This window comes from Macaca fascicularis, chromosome 16 (assembly GCF_037993035.2).
Source record: "Macaca fascicularis isolate 582-1 chromosome 16, T2T-MFA8v1.1".
NCBI lineage: Eukaryota > Metazoa > Chordata > Mammalia > Primates > Cercopithecidae > Macaca > Macaca fascicularis.
Window position 1 is genome coordinate 59,517,019 of NC_088390.1, and position 21,057 is coordinate 59,538,075.

At 56.0% G+C, this 21,057-nt stretch overlaps 1 protein-coding gene across 26 annotated transcripts in view; it reads right to left on the reverse strand.

The window, feature by feature from the left end:
* SRCIN1 (SRC kinase signaling inhibitor 1) overlaps positions 1 to 21,057 on the reverse strand; it is a 76,946-nt gene that overhangs the window by 9,274 nt on the left and 46,615 nt on the right. For 14 of the 26 annotated variants that reach the window (XM_045374898.2, XM_074019433.1, XM_065531436.2 and 11 more), the window contains 10 exons: positions 20,827 to 20,870; positions 20,360 to 20,547; positions 19,020 to 19,195; positions 12,882 to 13,012; positions 12,611 to 12,758; positions 12,047 to 12,293; positions 11,316 to 11,550; positions 9,535 to 9,689; positions 9,090 to 9,242; positions 4,371 to 4,517 (listed from right to left, as the gene is read on the reverse strand). In XM_045374898.2, the coding sequence (XP_045230833.1) occupies positions 4,371 to 4,517; positions 9,090 to 9,242; positions 9,535 to 9,689; positions 11,316 to 11,550; positions 12,047 to 12,293; positions 12,611 to 12,758; positions 12,882 to 13,012; positions 19,020 to 19,195; positions 20,360 to 20,547; positions 20,827 to 20,870 (1,624 nt within the window). Of the gene's footprint in view, positions 1 to 1,883; positions 4,134 to 4,370; positions 4,518 to 5,417; positions 6,003 to 6,999; positions 7,072 to 8,308; positions 8,432 to 9,089; positions 9,243 to 9,534; positions 9,690 to 11,315; positions 11,551 to 12,046; positions 12,294 to 12,610; positions 12,759 to 12,881; positions 13,013 to 19,019; positions 19,196 to 20,359; positions 20,548 to 20,826; positions 20,871 to 21,057 lie in introns of those variants that run through there. The other 12 variants (XM_074019423.1, XM_045374887.3, XM_074019424.1 and 9 more) reach the window with 4 other exon arrangements.

Consider the following 21,057-nt stretch of genomic DNA (forward strand, 5'->3'; position numbering starts at 1 on the left):
TTCTCCCTGAATCCTCTGCTGTGGTCCTTTCATTAAAGTCTCTTCATTTGGGGCTGGGCGTGGTGGCTCATGCCTGTAATTCCAGCACTTTGGGAGGTGGACCCCTTGAGGTCAGGAGTTCGAGACCAGCCTGGCCAACTTGGTGAAACTCCACCTCTACCAAAAACACAAAAATTAGCCGGGCGTGGTGACACACACTGGTAATCCCAGCTACTCAGGAGGCTGAAGCAGGAGAATCACTTGAACCCGGGAGATGGGGGTTGCTGTGAGCCGAGATCATGCCACTGGACTCCAGCCTGGGCAACAGAGCGAGACTCCATCTCAAAAAAAAAAAAAAAAAAAAAAGAGCCTCTTCGTTTGAGCCATCTGAGAAGATAAGCAGGTGTTCAGCAGATTTCTTAGCCCTAATAGAAGAGGGGGTGTCCATAGCTTCAGGTCTACACCAAGCCCTTGATCCTTGCATGCCTGGGAACCTGGCTCCTGTTCCTCCCTGGGATCCTAAGCACAACATTCACAGGCTTCTCCTCAGTCACTTCCTCTGACTACTCTGTGGGGTCATGCACTGCTGCAATGCACCTCCATCTTAGAACTTTCTTACTCCCAATTTCTGTGTCCCTGATCCCGGCACTTCTAGTCTGCTCTACCTCAACATTGTCAAAGACAGCTTAGACTCACGGGACGAGGGAAAGGCCTTGGGCGCTGCCCCTCTCCCTCCCCCTGCCCACCGCCGTAAAGCTCACCGTGGTTTTCTTTCTTTTTTTTTTTGAGACTGAGTCTGGCTCTGTCGCCCAGGCTGGAGTGCAGTGGCCGGATCTCAGCTCACTGCAAGCTCCGCCTCCCGGGTTTACGCCATTCTCCTGCCTCAGCCTCCGGAGTAGCTGGGACCACAGGCGCCCGCCACCTCGCCCGGCTAGTTTTTTGTATTTTTTAGTAGAGACGGGGTTTCACCGTGTTAGCCAGGATGGTCTCGATCTCCTGACCTTGTGATCCACCCCTCTCAGCCTCCCAAAGTGCTGGGATTACAGGCTTGAGCCACCGTGCCCGGCTTCACCGTGGTTTTCTAAGCTCTCACCTGTACCTGGCATTATGTGAGCTCAGGACCAGGTTGGGTACTTCTGTCCCCATTGTACAGGCAAAAGAAGGGCCTGAGAGGACAGAGGGCTTTGACCAAGCCCACAGGCTGAGCTGGTGTGAAGCATGTCCCGCCAGTGACCCGCGTGGCTGGAGCACACCGAGGGTGTGGGGTGGAGGGGCAGGGTGAGCTGAGGCTACTGTGAAGGGCCCTGGGTCGTACATGAAGGATTTGGTTTTATCATCCACCAGGGGCCGGGGCAGGGATTTTAAGCTGGAAGGGGTGTGTGTGTGTGTATGTGTGAGAGACACACACAGAGACAATCAAATCAGCATTTTACAAAGTTCCCTCCCCACTCCCAGGTCTTGGGAAATCAGTTACAGGTGACAGAAGTCGCAAGGAGCTCTTAGAAGACCATGCATGCTGGTAACGAGATAGCGATGGTTTTCCCCTGGTTCTCTATACTTCACTGTTGAAAATTTCCACAGGGAGGCCGGGCGCGGCGGCTCACACCTGTAATCCCAGCAGTTTGGGAGGCTGAGGCGGGCGGATCACGAGGTCAGGAATTTGAGACCAGCCTGGCCAACACAGTGAAACCCCATCTCTACTAAAAATACAAAAATTTAGCTGGGCGTGGCGGTGGGTGCCTGTAATCCCAGCTACTCGGGAGACTGAGACAGGAGAATCGCTTGAACCCAGGAAGGAGAGGTTGCAGTGAGCCGAGATCGCGCCATTGCACTCCAGCCTGGGTGACAGTGAGAGACTCTGTCTCAAAAAATAAATAAATAAAATAAAATAAAATAAAATAAAATAAAATTTCCACCAGGAAACATGTATTACTTTACCAGAAAGAAGCCATGTTTGTAAGAAAGGCTACTGGAGCACTGGAAGTGAGACAGGGACACAAAGGGGCTTGGGAAGGCTGGGTGTGGGCGACCCTTCCTGAGGGGGACAGCAGCTGGGGCAGCCTAGTACAGGCTGGGGTGGCAGGATCGGGGGAGCATTGTGTCTGGATGCACACTTGCGAGGAGCCTGGGGACGCCCGGGGAAGCGTGTGTGGGTGACTGGAGCTCAGAATGGAGATGCGGGTAGGGGCAGGGACTAAGCAGTGCCTGGTGCCTGAGGAGAGGAAGGCATGGTGTGAGAAGAGGCTGAGGAGTGTGGCACAGGAAAGGGAAGCGGCAGGCAAAGGAGAATCGCCCAGGCAGGGTGCAATGGCTCACGCCTATAATCCCAGCACTTTGGGAGGCCAAGGTGGGAGGATCACCTGAGCTCAGGAGTTTGAGACCAGCCTGGCCAACATGGTGAAACCCCGTCTGTACTAAAAATACAAAAATTAGCTAGTGTGGTTAGGTAGCCTGTAGTCCCAGCTGCTTGGGAGGCTGAGGCACAAGAATCACTTGAACCCAGGAGGCGGAGGCTGCAGTGAGCAGAGATCACACCATTGGACTCCAGCCTGGGTGACAGAGCAAGACTCCGTCTCAAAAAAGAGAGAGTTGCCCAGAAAGGAGCCCGGAGGCTGGAGAGAGGATTCTGTGGAACAGAGGGTCTGCACAGCCCTATGCAGGTGTGGGGGGTCTACAAGGCCACATGCTGCAGAGCAGTGGGGGAGCGGGGTGGAAAGAGCCCATCTGGACGCCACTGGAGACCCAGGCAAGCCCGGAGATGGAGTGGAGGCTGAGCCATAAAGGCATGAGGCTGACACCACAGCCGAGGAGCTGGGCTCTGGGGAGCGAGGAACTAGGGTGAGAAACAGTGGAGCATAATTAGAGCCAAGGGAGGGGCCTGCTGGAGAGGCTGAAGCACTTTGTGGTGGGGAGGGAGGCAGTCTGGACTTGTGTCCTGCCCCCCACTTGCCAGCCATGTGGCCTTGGGTTAAGCCTCAGTTTCCCCACCTACCATAGGGGGGTAAAAGACCTTCCTCAGTGTGGTGAGTGTGAGATGAGATAATGCGTGTGCCTGGCCCCAGTGAAAGCTCTGTCAATGTCAGCTGCTCTGCTAGGCACCCAGGAGGGTCCAGCCTGGACAGGACAAGGGGAACTCATCCCTGGCAGTGGCAGGAAAAAGAACAGGAAGTGAGGCTCACAGAATGTCTGGGAGCCATGAAGAAGCAGTTGGGGAGCTGTGGATAGGCTGCGAGGGGCCGGAGGGATGCTTTTTGAGAGATTCTCCTGGGAGCCAGTAGGGAGGCAGGGCCTTGGGTGTCCAGGGCCTGGGTCCCTCGGTCCCAATCCTGGCTGTGATGCCACCTTGCTGTGCATCTTTGGGAGGCCCCTCTCCTTCTCTGAGCTGTCCCCTCATCTGAAAAAGAGATGGACTCACCCACCTGTAACCTCTTGCCTCTGAGTCTAGAACCTTCTCTAACATCTTGCCTCTGAGTCTAGAACCTTCTTTAAGTGAGAGCATCTGGACACATCACAGCCCCCACCCTCACACCCAGAACGGGCCTGTCATACGGGAGCTGCTCATAAATATTCACTGAATCAAACGAGCGCACTAAGGGTCTCTCACAATATCTAGGTCCAGGAGCCACCCTGCAGCCTCTGACCAGGCCACATGGGCAATAAACACCCACGGGTGAGGTGTGTCCACGCTCCACACAGCCCCCGCGCCTGCTCATTAGATCTGAAAGAGATTGCGGCACCCCTGCAATTCCTGCTGCAGCCCTACCCTTTCCGAGGGCCAAAGTGCCTCACCCTGTCCCCACCCCACCTTGCAAAGACAGGAGGTGACTCCACTGAAACCCAAACACAAGGCTGAAAAGCAGATGCAAAGTTGGCTTCTCCCTTGGTTAGGGGTGGCCTAAGAGCTAAGAGGGAGGCTGAGGTGAGAGTGGGGCCCTGAATAGCAGGTGGAGCCCTGGGAAGAGGGAGAGGAAAGCAGAGAGGGAAACAGAATGGCAGGAAGCAGGGGGCCGCAAAATCCCCCTTCTGCACCCCAGGGTAGGCCAGGGACCCAGACGTTGGGGCTGCTGGAGTCACAAACCCGCTCCCTCGCCCCTCCTCCAGGAGCCAGCGGTGGCAGCTGGAGACGAGTCTTCTCTGTCTGAGTGAGGGAACACCTGAGAAGGGAGGTGCCTGGTTGAGAACTCATGTGCTAACCCAGATCCAAAGCTCCGGGATCGGGAGGAGGAGGGAGAAGGCTCAGGGGGTGGGTGGGGCAGTCCTGGCAGGGAAGTCTGTCTGGGCAGAGGTTGGGAAAGCTGGTCACGGGAGCAGGGGCAGGAGATGCCCAGCTGGGCAGGGGCACGGCATGCAGCAGAGCGGGCCTGGGTGGCCCCCACGGTCCCTGCCCTCACCTGCTGCTGGGCCTGGATCCGCATGTACTCGGCCCTCTGCTTGCCATGTTTGCTTTTGTCGGGGCTGCCCACCTGGCCCTGGGCAGCCTTCAGCCGAGAGGCCCCCGGAGTCACCACCTTCATGGGCGGTACGCTGCCTCCGCCACTCTGCAAGAAGAGGAACAGGGTTGCAGTTGCCGGGTGCACGTGGGGTGAATCACACAGGAACCCTAGCACTGGGTGGGGTTTCGGGGCTAGGACCTCCCCAGTGGGACCTTTTGAGACCTGGAGACCCCTCTCTGGCTCCACATCCCAGTCCAGAACCCAGGTCTACTCTCTGAGTCCCCACTGATGGTCTCCCTGCAGCAGACGGATGGGGCCCCAGTCAGGTTCCCAACAGCTCTTGAGGGAGAGCTCTTCGGTGGCTTCCCTGAGTAGCCCAGAGGCAGGTGATGTCCTCCTTGGGGAGCCTCTGCTAAAGTGAGGGTCCCCAGCAGCAACCCCACTCCCGGCAAGGGGCACCATCTGGACCTGGGTGCCGGCGAGGGGCTCTCTATAATGGCACACAGAGCAGAGAGGCAGCCCCAGGCCCACATTCTCCTCCTAAGGGGAGGATAGAGGTGAGGTCTCCCTAGGGATGGGCAAGCTTGGCTCCCATGAACCTCCCCAAGTACCAGGCCTGCCCACGGGGCACTGGGGATCCAGAGGCGCAAGCAGAGAGATGACAGAGACAGAGAGTCAGAGACAGGAGGGGGAGGGGGGCGTGGAGAGGGAAGGTGGGGAGAGAACTTTATTTGTTGGTTTACAGATACGGAGCAGAAGGGGAGAGGCCCTGGTTCTTGCCAAGGCTGGGGATTGGCCGACCCCTGGGTAGGCCGGCTTCCCGGCCTCCCTCGGACTCTGCCTGCAAACCCTGCTCTGACACCAGGCTCCCAGGAGAGTGATAAGAGCTGAGAGAAGGCTGGTGGGAGGAGGGGGCTGGCCTGGCATTCCTGCTGCCCCCTACTCCGTCCAACTCTGGAAATGGAGGAGGAAGGCAGCAGGGAAGGATGAAGAGGGGGCAGCCACCTGGGGGCCGAGGGGTAGGGGTGGGGGGCTGCCAGGGGACCCCACGGCAGGGCCTGTGCCCATGTTGCTCAGGGTGGCTTCCAGCTCCCGGAGCGTCTCCTCCAGGCTGTCCATCCGCTGGGCAGTGGTGCCCCACGTGGCGCAGCCTGAGTTGGCAGTAGCCTGGCCCTGGTGCTCCCTACTGCAGCTTTGGGCATCGTGTCCAGAGTCCTTGAGGATCTCCTCTGGGTAGGTGTCAGCAGTAGAGGTCTCCGGAGTCCCATCCTGGGCTGGTCCCTGAGGACAGGGTACCCTGGCTCCTCCATCCTCTAGGCTGCAGCCTCCTCTGCCCAGTCTCTTCAGAGCTGCCCCCTCCTTCCAGGGCATGAAGCTGCTCCTCAGCCCAGGAGTCTCTCCCACTACCCCTGGCGGGACCTGTGGGCCATCCCAGCCCCTCCTGCTGTCAGCCAGGGTCCGTGGTCTTGGGGTGGGAGCTGTCCTGGGTCCCAGTTCCTCAAGTCTGGCCTCTGGCGGGCTAGGAGGGCTGGGGGCACACTCTGTCAAGATGATCCTTGGGACGCAGAAAGCCCTGGGACCTGGGGCAGCCTGCGGGGAGAAGGAAGATGAGGAAGAGTATGATTCCTACAACCAAACCCCAAGCTAAAATGGGGGTTACAGTTAGGTGAGCCTAGCCGCTTTCTTTTACAGATGGGGAAACTGAGGCAGGGAGGGTCCTGACAGAGGCTACCCAGTAAATTGGAGGCAAAATTGGGACCAGAATTCAGGTCTTTCCCATCATACCCCACGGCCTCCTACTTTCCAGTAAAGGTGCCAGTTTGGCCAGGGCAGGCACACGTTTATTTCACACCACCCATGTGAGCCTCCGGGAGCCGGTCTCAGGGTTGCTCCCATGAGTGTGCCCATCTGTGCAATGACTCCACAACAAGGTGGGGCCGGTGGAGGATGAAGCGAGCTCGCGGGGCATGTTGTGAGTGCTTCATAAATATTAGTTATTTGTTGAAATGAATGGAATGATGGAAACCTTCGGCCCCGTGTGGGCAGAGACCACATGTCAGCCTCTGGCATCTCAAACCAGAGACTTCTGGCCAACCCTAGCTTTGTGTGCTCTCCCCAAGAGCTTCACAGCTGGAAGGGGTGGGGCTTGCCCCCTGCCAAATCCTCTGCTGCACACACACTCGGGCAAAGCTCCCTTGGGTACCTGCTCCGGTGCCAGCATCCCTGGCCCTGGCCTTGGTGAGGGCACAGAGGGAAGCCCCAAGTACCATTCCCCGATGTGAGTGAATCCTGGTCTAACTCTGAGCACCAGGCTTGTGCCAGGTGCCGTCACATCCTTCCTCACCTTCAGTGCCTACCTTAACCCGTGAAGTGACTGCTGCTCTCACCAGGGCGAGGGAGGTTACATGCTTCACCCAAGGCCACCCACAGCTAGTTAGTGGCAGAGCCTGGATTTGAACCCAGATAGTCTGACTCCAAGGCCAGTGCTCCTTCCACTAAAGGGAGCCGTGGGGAGACGGGAGGGGGCAGCAGGGACCCCCAACCACCCCCTCCCAAAGGAACCCACCCAGCCTTGCCACCTGCTTACCTGGAAGCGGGGGGTGCTGACTGGGGAGGCAGAGAGGGCGACCTCATGCTCGCCCGGCTCCACAGCCCGATGCTGCCGCAGGATGCAGAGGGTCAGCCAGGGGCAAAAGGCCTTGTCCACTGGGCCCCTGAGGATGGGCTCCCAGAGCCAGAAAGGGGCAGGGCTTGGATGGGAGGGGCCAAAGTGCCAAGGGCACGGCCAGTCCAGGAGGCGCCCCTTCCATAGAGCTCGTCCTAGAGGTTCCTCACACTGCTCTGTGCCCATCCCCTGCCCAGCAGAAGGCACTGCCCACTATCTGATGTCCCTCTGCTCCTCCCCTACCAGGAAACCAAAGCACCACCAGGCCTCCAGCCAGGCCAGAAATCAGGTGGCCATCAGCACTGAGCCCGCTGTGCGGCAGGGAGCCCCAGACAGGCAATGTGCGCACACGGGAGGCTCTCCTTCCCCAGAGCGGAGCCCCCCTGCCTTAACCTGACCTGGCAGCGAGAGAGATTCCCAGACCTTCCCCCTCCCCTCCTCCCCAAACACAGTCCCCAGGGGTGGGGTGCAGACAGCAGGTTCACCCCCAAATTCCCAGGAAAGAATAAAGAGGAAATAAGTGCAGCAGGACAGCAGCAAGGACTGAAGTTAGAGAGGAGGAAGAACTTCCCAATGCCAAAAGAACCAGCAGCCAAGGAATGGCATGGCTTTCTTCCATCCCAGGCTCTCTGTCCAAGAGAGCAACGTGGGCCATGGGCTGGTGAGGCTGTAGAAGAGCCTACCCCTGTGGCGTCCTGGCCCCCAGCGCAAGGCATAGATTCTAGTGGGAAAAATAGAGCCCTCCCTGGCACAGGCAGCAGAGCAGCGAAGATGGAGGTGGGGGCTAGGCAAGGGCTCAGGACAAGGTCAGATTTTGAGTTGGACCCAAAGTCATCCTGTGAGCAAGATCCAAACTCCAATCTTGGTCCAAGACCACACTCAGCCTTCAGGCCAGACCTAAGCTCAGACTGCGAACCAGAACAAAATACTCAGGCTTCCATCAGCAAGCCCGTGAGAAAATGCAGACCATTTTCTCAAGGGGCCACCAGACACCCAGGCTGCTGGAGTCTCGGGGAGCCCCCCAGCAGGCAGCAGGGAGGAAGGGTTATGCGCCTGTCCTTGGAGTGGGGGAGGGGTGAGTCCACGTGTAACGCTGTGGCAGTGGCTGTGGCGGTGGCGGGACTCGGGACGGTGACTGGCATTTTAGCGGGTTAGCGTGGGAGGTGAGGAGAGGAAGCTGTGGGGGCACAGGCAGAGAGAGAGCTGGGAGAAGTGGGAGCAGCCCCGTTACCTTCCGTGTAGGGCCTGGGGCTGAGCCCCCGGGGGGCCCCAGGTCCTGGGGGGACAGCAAGGTGGGGATCAGCTGGCGGCGGGGCGTGGGGGGAAGGGAAGACACTGAGGTTCTCTCAAACACCTGGGGAGCAGAAGGTGGGGGCAGGTTTGGAGGAGGGGATACCAGGGAGGACGGCGGTGCTGGCCTGTGGCCTCGGCATCCTTGAGGAGTGTGGCCTGGGATGGCGTCGGCCCCCAGCCTCACCCCATGGTCCCTTGCCATGGCTGCCGGCCCTCTCTGCCCTCATCTGGTCACCTCCAGAGGCCCCGCACTGGGGCTGGGGGTGGCTGAGAACGCTTAAGTGTGGTGACTGACACCGCTGGGAGAGTCGAGGCATGGGGCATGAGAGTCTCAGAGTTCTGTCCTCAGAATACTCAAGTATGGGGTCTCAAGCATGAGCTGATCTCGGAACACTCGGGGATGGGGGTCTCCAAACTTGGTGATCTCCGAATCTTAGGATATGGGGTTTTCAGAGTGCAGGAGGTCTGGGGATACTTGGGGGGACTCAGAGACTACAATTAAAAAACTCAAATCTGTAAGGAGAGAAGACTTTAGACCCCCACCCCTCATTTCACAGTGGAGAAGAAATGGAGGCAAAAGCCTGAGGTCTGAACAGCCAGCACTCCACAGGGAGCCCGAGAGCCCATCTTCTGTCTCATCCTGTCACCTGGCCTGGGGGCAGCCTGGCAGGGAAGGGGGCCTGGCTGAGACCTTGGGGGCCAGGTGTGCCCTGACCTACCTCTAGCTCTGCAATGATGCGATCCTCGTCATCCTCGTCCTTGATGGCCGAGGCCATGATGGGTGGTGTGGAGGCCGGGCGGGCCACCTCCGACACGGCCCGGCGCAGCTTCACCTGGGGCTTCTGCACCTCCAACTCCTCGGACTCGGCCTTCTGCAAAGCCCGGGACCCCTGTCAAGGCCAGGCTCTGCCCGGCTTCAGCACCAGCTCACCTCCCAGGCCCCATGGTGTCCCTCAATGGACAGGGGCCTAGCATGGAATTAAGGCAAATACACATATCCGGAATCCCAAACTAGCAGGACAAAGTTGCCACCGGCTACCCCCTCCTTCCTTCCATGTTCTCTGAGAAAGGGGTCTCTTTCCCACCCCAGAGGGTCTCCAGAAGTCATCTGAGGATTCATCCTAACTCAGTCCCCCGGCCCTCTGTCTGAGGTGGGAGTGGTACCTTGATGAAGGCCGAGTCCTTCTTGCTGGTGACCACCACCTCTCCAGTGCGTGTGGTGGTCAGGCCGTGGGAGGAGGGGAAGCTCCGGCGGGGAGGGGGCGGCGGGGGTGACTTGGAGGGCTTCTCTGTGCGGTATCGGGGCACTGTCAACTCATCTGCAGGCACCAAGGGGCCGGGGGTCAGCGGGCCTGCAACCCTGGAGTCAGTGCACTACATTTAACTTGAAGGGGATAAACCTTGCTTCCTCCTCCAGGGAGGACCCGGAGGAAGTGAGAAGAAAGCCTGGGGGCAAGAACACAGGGCCCCCTCCTTCTCTTATCTCCTCCTGCACGCCAGCCCCAAGCCCTGTCCCTCTCCTGACAGCACTCTTGCTACTCCAAGTGTGGTCTGTGGACCAGCAGTACTGGCAGCGCCTGGAAGCTTGTCAGAACTGCAGCTCAGGCCCCACTCCTGGGCTGCTAAATCAGGATCTGGTTGAACAGATCCTGGGGTGATGGACGCACATTCAAGTTAGAGAGGCACTGCTCTAACGACCTCTTTCCCATTGCCCCTCACCCTTGCCCTGGCTCAGCTCTCCATCTCTCCTCCAGGGATCCTGGCCCCTCCCACTGGGCTCTCCTTTCCCCCAATTAGTCCTCCAGCCCTGTTTCCAGGGTAACCTGCAGAGAGGTCACTCTAACCATGACATTCCCCTGCCTTTGATCTTGCAGTGGCTCCCCATCACCCCAAACCATGTCCAAGCTCCTTAGGCCAGCACCTCTGCACCTACCAGGCTTTCAGCCTCAGCTCTGCCTGCTGCTCCCCAGGTTGGACCCTGTTCAGGCCACACCACACACACACACACCTCCAGGCGTTTGCACGCACTGTTCCCTCACCCTGGAGTACCCTCTCTCACTGGCTGGGGAAGTGCCCACTCATTTGCAAGACTTCAGTGAAAAGTCACCTCTTCAGGGAAGCCTTCCTGCCCTCCTAGGGCCTCCACCAGGACTGCACAGTGCCAGCATTCACCTCTGCTACTACCTTTAACATATGCATTCTATTGCTGGTTTACATAGTAGGCATGGCCCGGCACAGATTACTTAATCATTTTGAGCCTATGTCCTCCTCTGTAAAATGGGAATAACTACCGTATCTGCCTCCTGGGCTTGTTATAAAACTGTAAGGATGAATACATTAAAAACAATGGAACAGTTCTTATCACAGAGCAAGTGCTTGATACACACAAATGTCAGTGTTATTTCCCCCACTAAATTCTGAGCTCTTTGAAAGCAAGCCCTGTCTTATTTCCATATCTCTAGCACCTAGCCCACAGTAGGTGCTTAACAAATATACATTGCAGGAATGAATAAAATGAAGGAATGATGACTGCCACTTCTGGTCTGGATTTCTGCCTACCCCGGGACCGTGACTCAGGCTGGGGACCATGGGAACTGTGTCAGTATCAGCGTTGGAACCCACCCTCAACACAGCCTGGTTTGTGGCATGCACCCAGCCAAGTCGTGGAGGCGGATGACTCTGCCTGGACTTGCTTGTCCTCCCTGCCTGGTCCTCTCAGTGGCTCCCTTCCCAGGACAGTGGGAAAAGCCGGGATGGAATCCAGCTCACCCTGTCCTTCTGGGTCCCAGTCTCCCTTTAGTGGCCGCTGATGTCCCAGGGCCTCCCTTGTCTGGCAGCCCGGCCACAATGATCTTGAGTCCCCAGTGCCTCCCCCATCAGCCTGAGCTCCCGAGGAGGGCACTCCCCGACACTGGGCTCCTCACCAGCCCTACTACTCCCCATACCTGAGCCCCTCCTCCCGCTGGGCTCCGTTCGGGGGGCTGCCTTCTGGCCGTGGGGGGCCTTGGGGGGCTTGTGGTCTGGAGTGGGAGCTGGGCCTGGATGGGCCTTGCTGGCACAGTCGAGGTCAGGGATGGCCTTGAGCAGCTCTGCCTGTGTCTCCTCCAGCAGCCGGTTGATGTCCTTGGCACTATACTGGGTCAGGGCTGCCCGCTTCTCCTCCCAGTCTCGCTCTGCAGCCTTAAGAGGGAGCCAGGAGTCAGGACCAAGGAAGCTCTCCCGCTCCAGGAACTCTGGGGCCTCAGCCTCCTCCCCCAAGCCACAGAGGCAAGGAATAGAAAAGGAAGCCTCATATTTGATCCCACCTCCAGGAAAACTCTTTGACTTCTTGTGGGTATGACATGGCATCCCCATGGGTAGGAATGCCATCCTCATTATATACTACATTCATGATAAACTTAGATCTATTTCTGGGCATTCTATTATTTCACTGACTACATAGTCTATTCTTGGGCAAACATCATAATGCTTTGATTATTGTAGCTTCATAATATGCTTTCTGTCTAGAAGGGCTAATGTCACCCTCATTATGCCTGTTAGACTTCCATTAGGGCACTGGCCCTCCTCCACCAAGGAAAAAGACCCATATGACTGGCACTCCCCACCCTAGGAAGGATGGTCGTAAGAATGTGTGAACCTGGCTCACGGCCCCACCCACAATCCCTGGCCCCAGCACCTCAACAGACACAGCCTTGTCCACACTTCTCTTGCCAGGAGTGTCCAAGCCTTTGGTGGGGTTGCTCCCCTTAGGGGTAAGAGAGGCTCCTTCAGCTGGTCCGCTCAGCTCATGCAGGTTCAGCGGGGGGCTGGGGGGTGGCATTTCGAAGTCCACGCTCTTGTTGAAGTCAGTCTCTGCCGTCACCTTCTTTGGGGACTGACTCAGGAGATTGTTGGGGGGTGGCCACACACCCTCATCCACTTGCCTGGGGTTGGGAGAGTTGGGAGCAGCTGTGAGGCCAGCATGTGATGACCCTTCTGCGGGAAGGCTGGCCTAAGGGAGAAGGGGTGGGAGGCAGCATCCTGGGATGCTGCAGGAGAGGTGGGAGGGCCTGGGGAGGAGTGACTGCCCCTGGTATAAGAGGAAGCCAGGTCTACAGCATGCAGGGGTCACAAGGCAGAGCTGAGATGCCAGTTCAGTCAGTGAACCTTTGGGGGAGCTGGGGTGAGGGTTCAGTCTGACCTATGGGTCTGGGCCCAGTGTGTGACCCCATGGGAAATCAGAGGTCAGGGACAGAATGACCTTCGGATCTGGGCCAGTGTGTCCGTGACCCCGCGGCAGCGCTTGAGGAGCCCATCCAGGCGCTGGGGCTCCTCCTTCAGGAACTTCACCGCCTCCACCTCCACGCGCAGCACCACCCTCATCTTGCTCTGCAGGCCCGGGAAGTGAGCTTCGGAGACAGGAAGGTATGAGCCGGGGCCAGAGAGAGCACCGCAGACTGGGAGGAGGGGCTGGAATATGGCAGACTCCCCCGCCCTGGACAACATGCTGCATTCGCAGGCCCCAGACCCACCCTTGAGCTCCGTCAGCGTCTCCCCGAGCTGCTTCAGCAGCAGTGCCTTCTCCTCCAGCTCAGGGCCAGGAACCAACCGGTGGTTGTGGGACACGTCCCTCTGGATCTTCTCCACCGATTTCTCCAGGTCACTGCAGCCACAGAGAGACCCTCTCAGCTCTTCTGGCCTGAGATGCCAGCCCAGCCCCCTGAAATTGGGCAGCTGGAAAGAAATCAGGCCACCAGTCGGATCAAAAGTAAAAGCAGGAGGCTGGGCGTGGTGGCTCATGCTCGTAATCCCAGTACTTTGGGAGGCTGAGGCAGGCAGATCTCTTGAGCCCAGGAGTTCAAGACCGGCCTGGGCAACATAGGGAGACCTCGTCTCTGCAAAAAAATAAAATAATTAGCTGGGTGTAGTGGCAGGTGCCTGTAATCCCAGCTACTGGGGAGGCTAAGGCAGGGGGATCGCTTGAGTCTGGGAGGTTGAGGCTGCAGTGAGCCGTGATTGTGCCACTGCACTCTAGCCTAAGTGACAGAGGGAGACCTTGTCTCAAAAACAAACAAACATAAAAGCCAGCCACCAACCACATGCTCAAGTAAAATCTGCAATGCCAAATCTCAGAGATGAGGAGACTTCAGAAGCTCTCCCTAAGAGGTGCCCTGCACCATCTGTCCCCCTTGGAAGCTCTGATCCTCAGCAATATCCGCCCCAGCATCTCTCATTGTAACTTGCATCCCCTGATTCTATTCTGCCAAGGAAGCAGAGAGAACTTGGTTGCCTTTCAGAGAACCAGAGGCAGAGCACGTGCCCCTGGGGAGGTCTCTTGTTTCAGGGGAAACTGCCATGTTCATTGCCCTTCTCCCAAATGATCCAGCCACACAGTCTCTTTCCTGAGAGCCAAAGCTGCTTTAGATTTTCAGCTAGTGTATGCTGAACTTGTGTCATTTAAGACCCTATATTCTTCTAAACTGTAAATCAGATCAGGTCATCACTCCTGCCATTGAACCCTAAATGGATCCCATCATCCTGAGGCTAACATCCAAACTTTTCAGTGCAGCCAAGAAGGGCAGGAAGATGATAGTTGAAAACTTGGTTCTAGAGTCAGACTGATCTAAGCTCCAATCCTAGCTCTGCCCTTGCCAGAGGAGAGATCTTGGGCAAGTTACCTAATATCTCTGGACTTCAACCTCCTCGACCAAAAAATAGGGATGGTAAGAGTTCCCCGCTAGGTGTGGTGGTTCATGCCTATAACCCCAGCACTTTGGGAGGCCGAGGCGGGCAGATCGCCTGAGGTCAGGAGTTCGAGACCAGCTAGCCAATATGGTGAAACCCCGTCTCTACTAAATATACAAAAATTTGCCGGCCATGGTGGCATGTGGCTGTAATCCCAGCTACTTGGGAGGCTGAGGCAGGAGAATCACTTGAACCCAGGACGGGAGGTCGCAGTGGGCCGAGATCGTGCCACTGCACTCCAGCCTGGGCAACGGAGTGGGACTTTGTCTCAAAAAAAAGAAAAAATAAAAGAGTTCCCCCTTCATGGGGGCCATCAGGTGGATTGGATGAGCTAATGCAGGCGGCAAGGGCTCAGTGCCTGGGAGCTGCTCTTGTTTTCCGTGCCGCTGTACCCCTCGTCCCATCTGGCTTCTGCTTAGAACCCTTCAGAACTGCTCTGAGGTGCTACATGTGCTGCCCTCTCTGGCTCTTTATAATGCTGTTTTCTCTGCCTAGAATATTCCATTCACTCATACACATACACGCACACACACGTGCTAACTCCCACTGATCCTCAGGTCTCAATGGGAAGCTCTCCTCCAGCCCTTCCTCTTGTGGTTGCTGGGTCTGCTTCCTGCCCTCCAAACCGCTGAAGCTCCTGTTGGCTGGGTTGTGCAGCCTTCTGGACTACTAACCCCAGGCAGGCAAGGACCATGTCTTCCAGATTCATCTCTGGTTTCTAGCACCTGGCATAGTGCCTGGTGCAAAGTAGATTTCTGGGAAATAATGTGGAATGAATGAACAAGGGAGAGAAGGAACTGTTGCCCAGGTAGGTCATCTCAGTTCTGTACTTGAGTCGCTGACATCTCTGACCCAAATGCGGAACTTTATATACATTCCTGTCAAATCCCATCCGTTGGATTTCAGCTCAATCTAGGTGCAAACAACTTTTGAATTTCAGTTCTATTATCCAACAGATTTGCTCCCGCTTAAAGCTCTGTGTCATCAGCAAATCTTATCAGCACACCTTACCCATCTTCATCCAACTAACAGATGAAAAGACAGACTGGGTTGGAGTCAAGGGCAAAAGCTTGTGACTTAGCAGCACTACCAGTTAAACAGCTATCCTGTATTATGCACTTACTGTATGCCAGGTGCCACACTCAGGCCTTGGCTTTCATTACTTTGATTAATCCTCAAAACAAATCCTGGAGGTGGGAACAGTTATCATCTCCAGCTTACACACAGACAAACAGTGGCTCAGAGCCTAGACTACACATCCCAGCCTGCCTTGCAGTGATAAGTGGCCATTTAACTGAAGTCTACCCAATGGAAGATGAGTGGAAGGGGCACATGCTGCTTCCAGACCTGGCCCACAAAAACCTCCTGTGTAAGATCCTCCATGCTCCTTTTTCTTTTTTTGTAAGTTGGAACTCTCTGGGTGATCTTGGAAAACACATGTTGAAGACAGCAGAATCTCCATCAGCCTGAGTCCCTGAATGACTGCATGGAGAAGAGAGCCACCCGCCTAACACACCCAATACTGTTCCATGAGAAAGATATGTTTATTACTTTTGAATTATTAAACAATTTGGGAGCTTATTTGTTATAGCAAGCTACCCTAATTAATTAGCTATCCTAACTAAGACTCTGTCATTAAAAAAAAAAAAAAGGAAAAGAAGATATTCAAAGAGATTAACTAGTTAGTCCAAGGTCATACAGCCATTTTGTGGCAGAGCAGGATCTATTCACATCTGACATCAGCCATTGGTTCTGCTGCATCTCATTCCCAACATCACCCATGCTGCCCCCAATCCATACACTGCCCTAGCCCAGCCCTCGCCCTACCACATGGGAAAGAACAACTCCCCTGCTCATATGTGTGATACTTGACTGGTCCAAGCTGTGCCAGTTTTATAAAATGGTCACTCCCAAACATCACTCAGAAGAGGAAGAGACTGTCATGTAAAGGACTCAAATAAGGATTGTAAACTAGTTCAACCATTATGGAAAACAGTATGGCGATTCCTCAAGGATCTAGAACTAGATGTACCATATGACCCAGCCATCCCATTACTGGGTATATACCCAAAGGATTATAAATCATGCTGCTATAAAGACACATGCACACGTATGTTTATTGCGGTACTATTCACAATAGCAAAGACTTGGAATCAACCCAAATGTCCATCAGTGACAGACTGGATTAAGAAAATGTGGCACATATACACCATGGAATACTATGCAGCCATAAAAAAGGATGAGTTTGTGTCCTTTGTAGGGACATGGATGCAGCTGGAAACCATCATTCTTAGCAAACTATCACAAGAACAGAAAATCAAACACCACATGTTCTCACTCATAGGTGGGAACTGAACAATGAGATCACTTGGACTCAGGAAGGGGAACATCACTCACCGGGGCCTATCATGGGGAGGGGGGAGGGGGGAGGGATTGCATTGGGAGTTATACCTGATGTAAATGATGAGTTGATGGGTGCTGACGAGTTGATGGGTGCAGCACACCAACACGGCACAAGTATACATATGTAACAAACCTGCACGTTATGTACATGTACCCTAGAACTTAAAGTATAATAATAATAATAATTAAAAAAAAAAAAAAAGGACTCAAATAAGACTTCAGGAGATGACAACACTGCAACTCTCAGGCAGGAGGGACTAGGCCTCCCCACTTGATTTTCTCATCATCCAATCTGCCAAAGTTGTGCGGCCTCTAACCTGGGCAAGTTCTGCAAATGAGTCCCAGGCCAGCTAGTCTAGACACTGGATGAAAAAGTGGCTAGGCTTTCCAAACCCAGATTTAGTCCTGGAGGGGTCAACAGGGAAGAGTCAAAATGAAACCAGCTAAATAATTAATGGGGCCCAATGCAAAATGAAAATGTCGCCTCTAGTTTAAAAATTATTAAGAATTTCAAGATGGCAACAGCAGAGCATTATACCAAGCATGGGGCCCTTCCAAGCGTGGGGCCCTGAATGACTGCACAGGTGGCATACCTACAAAGCTCGCCCTGGGTTAGGCAAAGGTGGAGTCCAGGACCTAAAAGGTCTTAGTCAGCAGAGGCTGCACCTAAAGGCAATGCCCAGACAGACCTTAAGTGCTGGGCTAGATGAACAGGTGAGTGAGTCAAGTTGAATGAAACAGAACCAGTTTTAACTTCCAGCAAGTTGCCAGGAAAGAGGAAGGGGCATAGCAAATTGGAGCAAGAGTAAGTGTGCAGGGGTTATGGCCAGAGTGTGGGATAGGGAGGCTGCAGGGTTAAAGCCTGGGAAGGCTATGGGAGCTGGGCAGGGAGGGCCTTCATGGCGAAGTTGGAGCCCAGTATCTGCCCAACCCAGTAGAGGCAGGAGCCCTCTTTCAGGAGGATGGAGAATCCTGCCAGAAACAGTACTGCAGGTCCCAAGCTCTCTGAATAATGGGTTTGATAATGGGGCAGGGGGTGTGGAGTCTGTGTTCCTGGAGAACCAAGGTTCTCAGGAAGCCAAGGACCAAACACTTATAATGACAGTGGCATAAATCTGTCCTTTCGTATCTTCTAGCTCTGTGCTTTTAGATCTCCTTTAATTTTCCTTTAATGTCTCAGTAAAATTCCTTTTGAATATTCCAACCCCCCTCCTCTGGGCTGAATGAAAAGGGACAAGGAAAGGATAGAAAATCTGGAGAAATGGAATTCCCTGGGTGAGGAGAGATGGTACCTGCCAATCTGCTTGGAGATCTGGCTGGAGTCATCACTAAGTTATCACACCTAGAGTGATGGGGTGGCTGCTCCTGGCTTATGTCCCCTTGGGGAGGCCCCTTACCCTATTTCAGCTACATGGTGTCATGGGAATTGTTGCCTTGGGTCTTGCTGAAATGCACATGTACCACTAGGCTATGTGAGCCCCAGACTGAGGAGCAGCGACCTATCTCAAGGAGCCCCTAGCAAGAGGCTCATTTATGACTTAGTGAGGAAGCTGGGCTCCAAGGAGCAGCCTCTCCTGGCTCCCGGAGTCCCCAACCAGTACAACTCAACCCCTTGTTGAAAAGAGAGGTGAAAAGCTTAATGCTGGGTACAGATGAGGACACTGGGACACAGAGAGGGGCAGGAACTGCCCTGATCACTCAGCACCTCAGGGCTGGCACTGGACTCCAGGTCCCCTAGTGCCTTGTGTCGCCAAGAGGGGGTCCACAGGAAGGAGCAGGGCCTCTTGTCTCAGATCCCTATCACTGGCGAGGGAAAGCAGGGTGGGGGTTCTTACTCCCTGAATGGACAGTGAAAGGCAGCATCTCCCTTCAAAGGTGCCAGACAATGGAATGGTTGGCCAGACAGCCATTTGCTAAATTTGGATCAGAAGACTGTCTTCTGTTAACCCCTCCATGCCTAAGCATGTGGAGGCGGAGTGTTCACGATTCCTCCTTCCTTCTGAAAACACTTCAGCCCTGTTCCAGCTGCACTAGGAAGGAAGGTGGGTTTTCCTTGGCTAAATCTGGACTCAGAGATCAGGGAATCAGATCTCCAATGGTGGCTGGTCAGCGCCAGGCTGGAGCAGTGGCGGCACCTAAACGCTCCACCTGAACGCACTACCCGAGGGTCACTTTGCACGGGTCACAGGCCGGAATGAAAGTAGGCAGAGGGCAGAGGGAAATCAGGCAGCTGGCCAGATGACAGTGAAGCTGCAGGCCACAGGAAGCCTGAGTGTGGATCATTATGAAGCAAGACCATAGCAAAGCAGGCATCAAGCCAGAAAAAAGAAATCAGGAATAATGCCAGCCGATCAAAGGTTTGTGGGTCACACAGAAATCAGGCCAGAGAAGGAAATCAGGCTTCAGAACAGACCAACGCCACCTGTGACTCGAGGGAAGGGAGCTGCGCCTCCCAGGGAAACCAGGTGGCAGGTACTCCGGCCGCACCCCCACCTCTCCCTCCCCCGCGGGCCCAGCCTCACTTGAGCTGCTGGGTAATAAGTTCCTCGTCGTTGAGATAGCGCAGCCGCTCCTCCTCCACCAGGGTGCGCTGCCGCTGCAGCGGGTCCTCCTGCCGCCTCGCTGCCTCCGACACGCGCATGCTCAGCTCTGCCTCCGTGCGCTTCAGCAGCGCGCGCACCGACTCCTGGTTCTGTAGCTGCGGGACGCACGGACGGATGGACCCGGGTGGGGGGAGCGGAGGCGCGCGGCAGGGGAAGGGACGGGAGAAGGCGGGAAGAGGATTGCCCAATCCAGGGCGGGGCTCGGCAGAAGATGCAGCTGCTTGGCTCCGCCTCAGGCAGCAGCGAAGGGGTGGGATGGCGAAGGGCAGGGGCAGAGGGCTAAGTTCTAGGGAAGGCAGGAGGAGAACGGATGGGGATCGTGGAGGGGGGAGCGTTTAAATGGGCCATGCAAAGGGGCAGCTGCATGGCTGTGGCCGCAAGCAGCAGTGACGGGGTGGTTATTGCAGGGGGAGGAGGGCAAGGTTAAGTTCTGGGGAATATGAGGCAGGAAAAGGGGTTGGGAATATTTGCGCGACAGGGTGTGGCCCTATGTAGGTCCCTGCCGACAGTGCGGCCGCATGGTTGTGGCTTCCATCATCCCGGAATGGGGACGGGACTGGAATGAAGGACTCAAGCGCTGGCGTTTGATAGAGTTTCCACGGCTGGGACAGGAAGACTAAGTTAACCATTGATCCAACCCAGTTCCAAGCCTGAATGGCGGGGGTGGGCGAGATCTTATCCTTTGCCCAGATGGCAATTCTCTGCCCCCTCCCCAGCCTGTCTCTGCTCATTATCCTCACCTGACGGGCCCTGGGCCCGCTTGAGGAGCGGACACGGCGGTGCCAAGCTCCTGACAGGTGGGACCATCTGCCAGGCAGGGCCAGGGGAGACGGTCAGGGCTCAGGAGGGAGGAGCTGAGGGGACTTGGGGGAAGGGCTCTCGCTGACTTAGGGAAAGGGTTGCAGGGCAGGAAGGAACTGGAACTGCCCCGAGGGATACTGACGAAGGAGGGGCTCAGTGGGTGACTGGGGCTCCAGGAGGGCGATGGGGACTCAGGGAAGGAAAAGGAGGGCTCAATGAGGGGGATACGGGCGAGGGGTAGGGCCTTGGTGAGGAAGCGGAGGTTCAGCGAGGGGGCAGAAGCTCAAGAAAGGGGAAGGGGAGAAAGGGTTCGGAGAGAGACCAGTGAGTGGCGAAGGACTCGGGCGTGGGAGCTCTGGGAAAAGGATGAGGTAGTAGGGGATGGGACGGGACTTGTGGCAAGGGGCTTCGACCAGTAGGTGAGCGTTGGTGGGGCGATGCCCGGGACGGGGCGGTACCTGGAGCTTGCGCAACTGCTGGAGCTGGCCGCGCAAGTCACTGGCGCTGTTCTGCAGGCCTCGCAGGTGAAGCTGCATCTGTAGCCGACTAACGGCGGTAGGCTGCCCTGCAGGGGTGCTGCTGGCCGAGGGCGGGGGCGGGCCGGACACAGGGGTGGCCCCGCTGCTCCGGCCGCCTGACCCACAGGCTGCAGAGGACCACGAGGATAGGAGAAAGTGAACAAACTGTGAGCCTGGGAAGAACTGGGCTGGGACAGCGTCCTCCCTACTCTCCACCACATAGCCAGAGAACCCCGTGGCTCTGACTACCTGCCCCAAGTGGCCAGCCCTAAGGGTGGGGACCAAAGTGCCAGGGCAAAGACCTCTTGGGCTAAGGCTAGTGATGTAGCTATTGCTTAATCCCCACTTTATAGATTAGGAAGCAGCCTCTGAGAGAACAAGGATGGGGGAGGGGGAGGGTCACTCACGTGCTGAGGGGGTAGCTGCTCCGTTGGAGCCTTCAATCTTCTCACTGTGGCACAGGGAAAAAAGCCATTAGGGGGTCCAGGCCAGCCCCAGACCTCCAGAGCTGGGTGGGACCTTAGATGTCATCTCCTCCAGCTCTCTGATGTCAGGATAGAGTCCCAGAGAAGGGAAGGGATTCACCCAGGGTCACCCAGTGAGACACTGGCAGAGCTGATGCCCATTTCCCCTTCCTC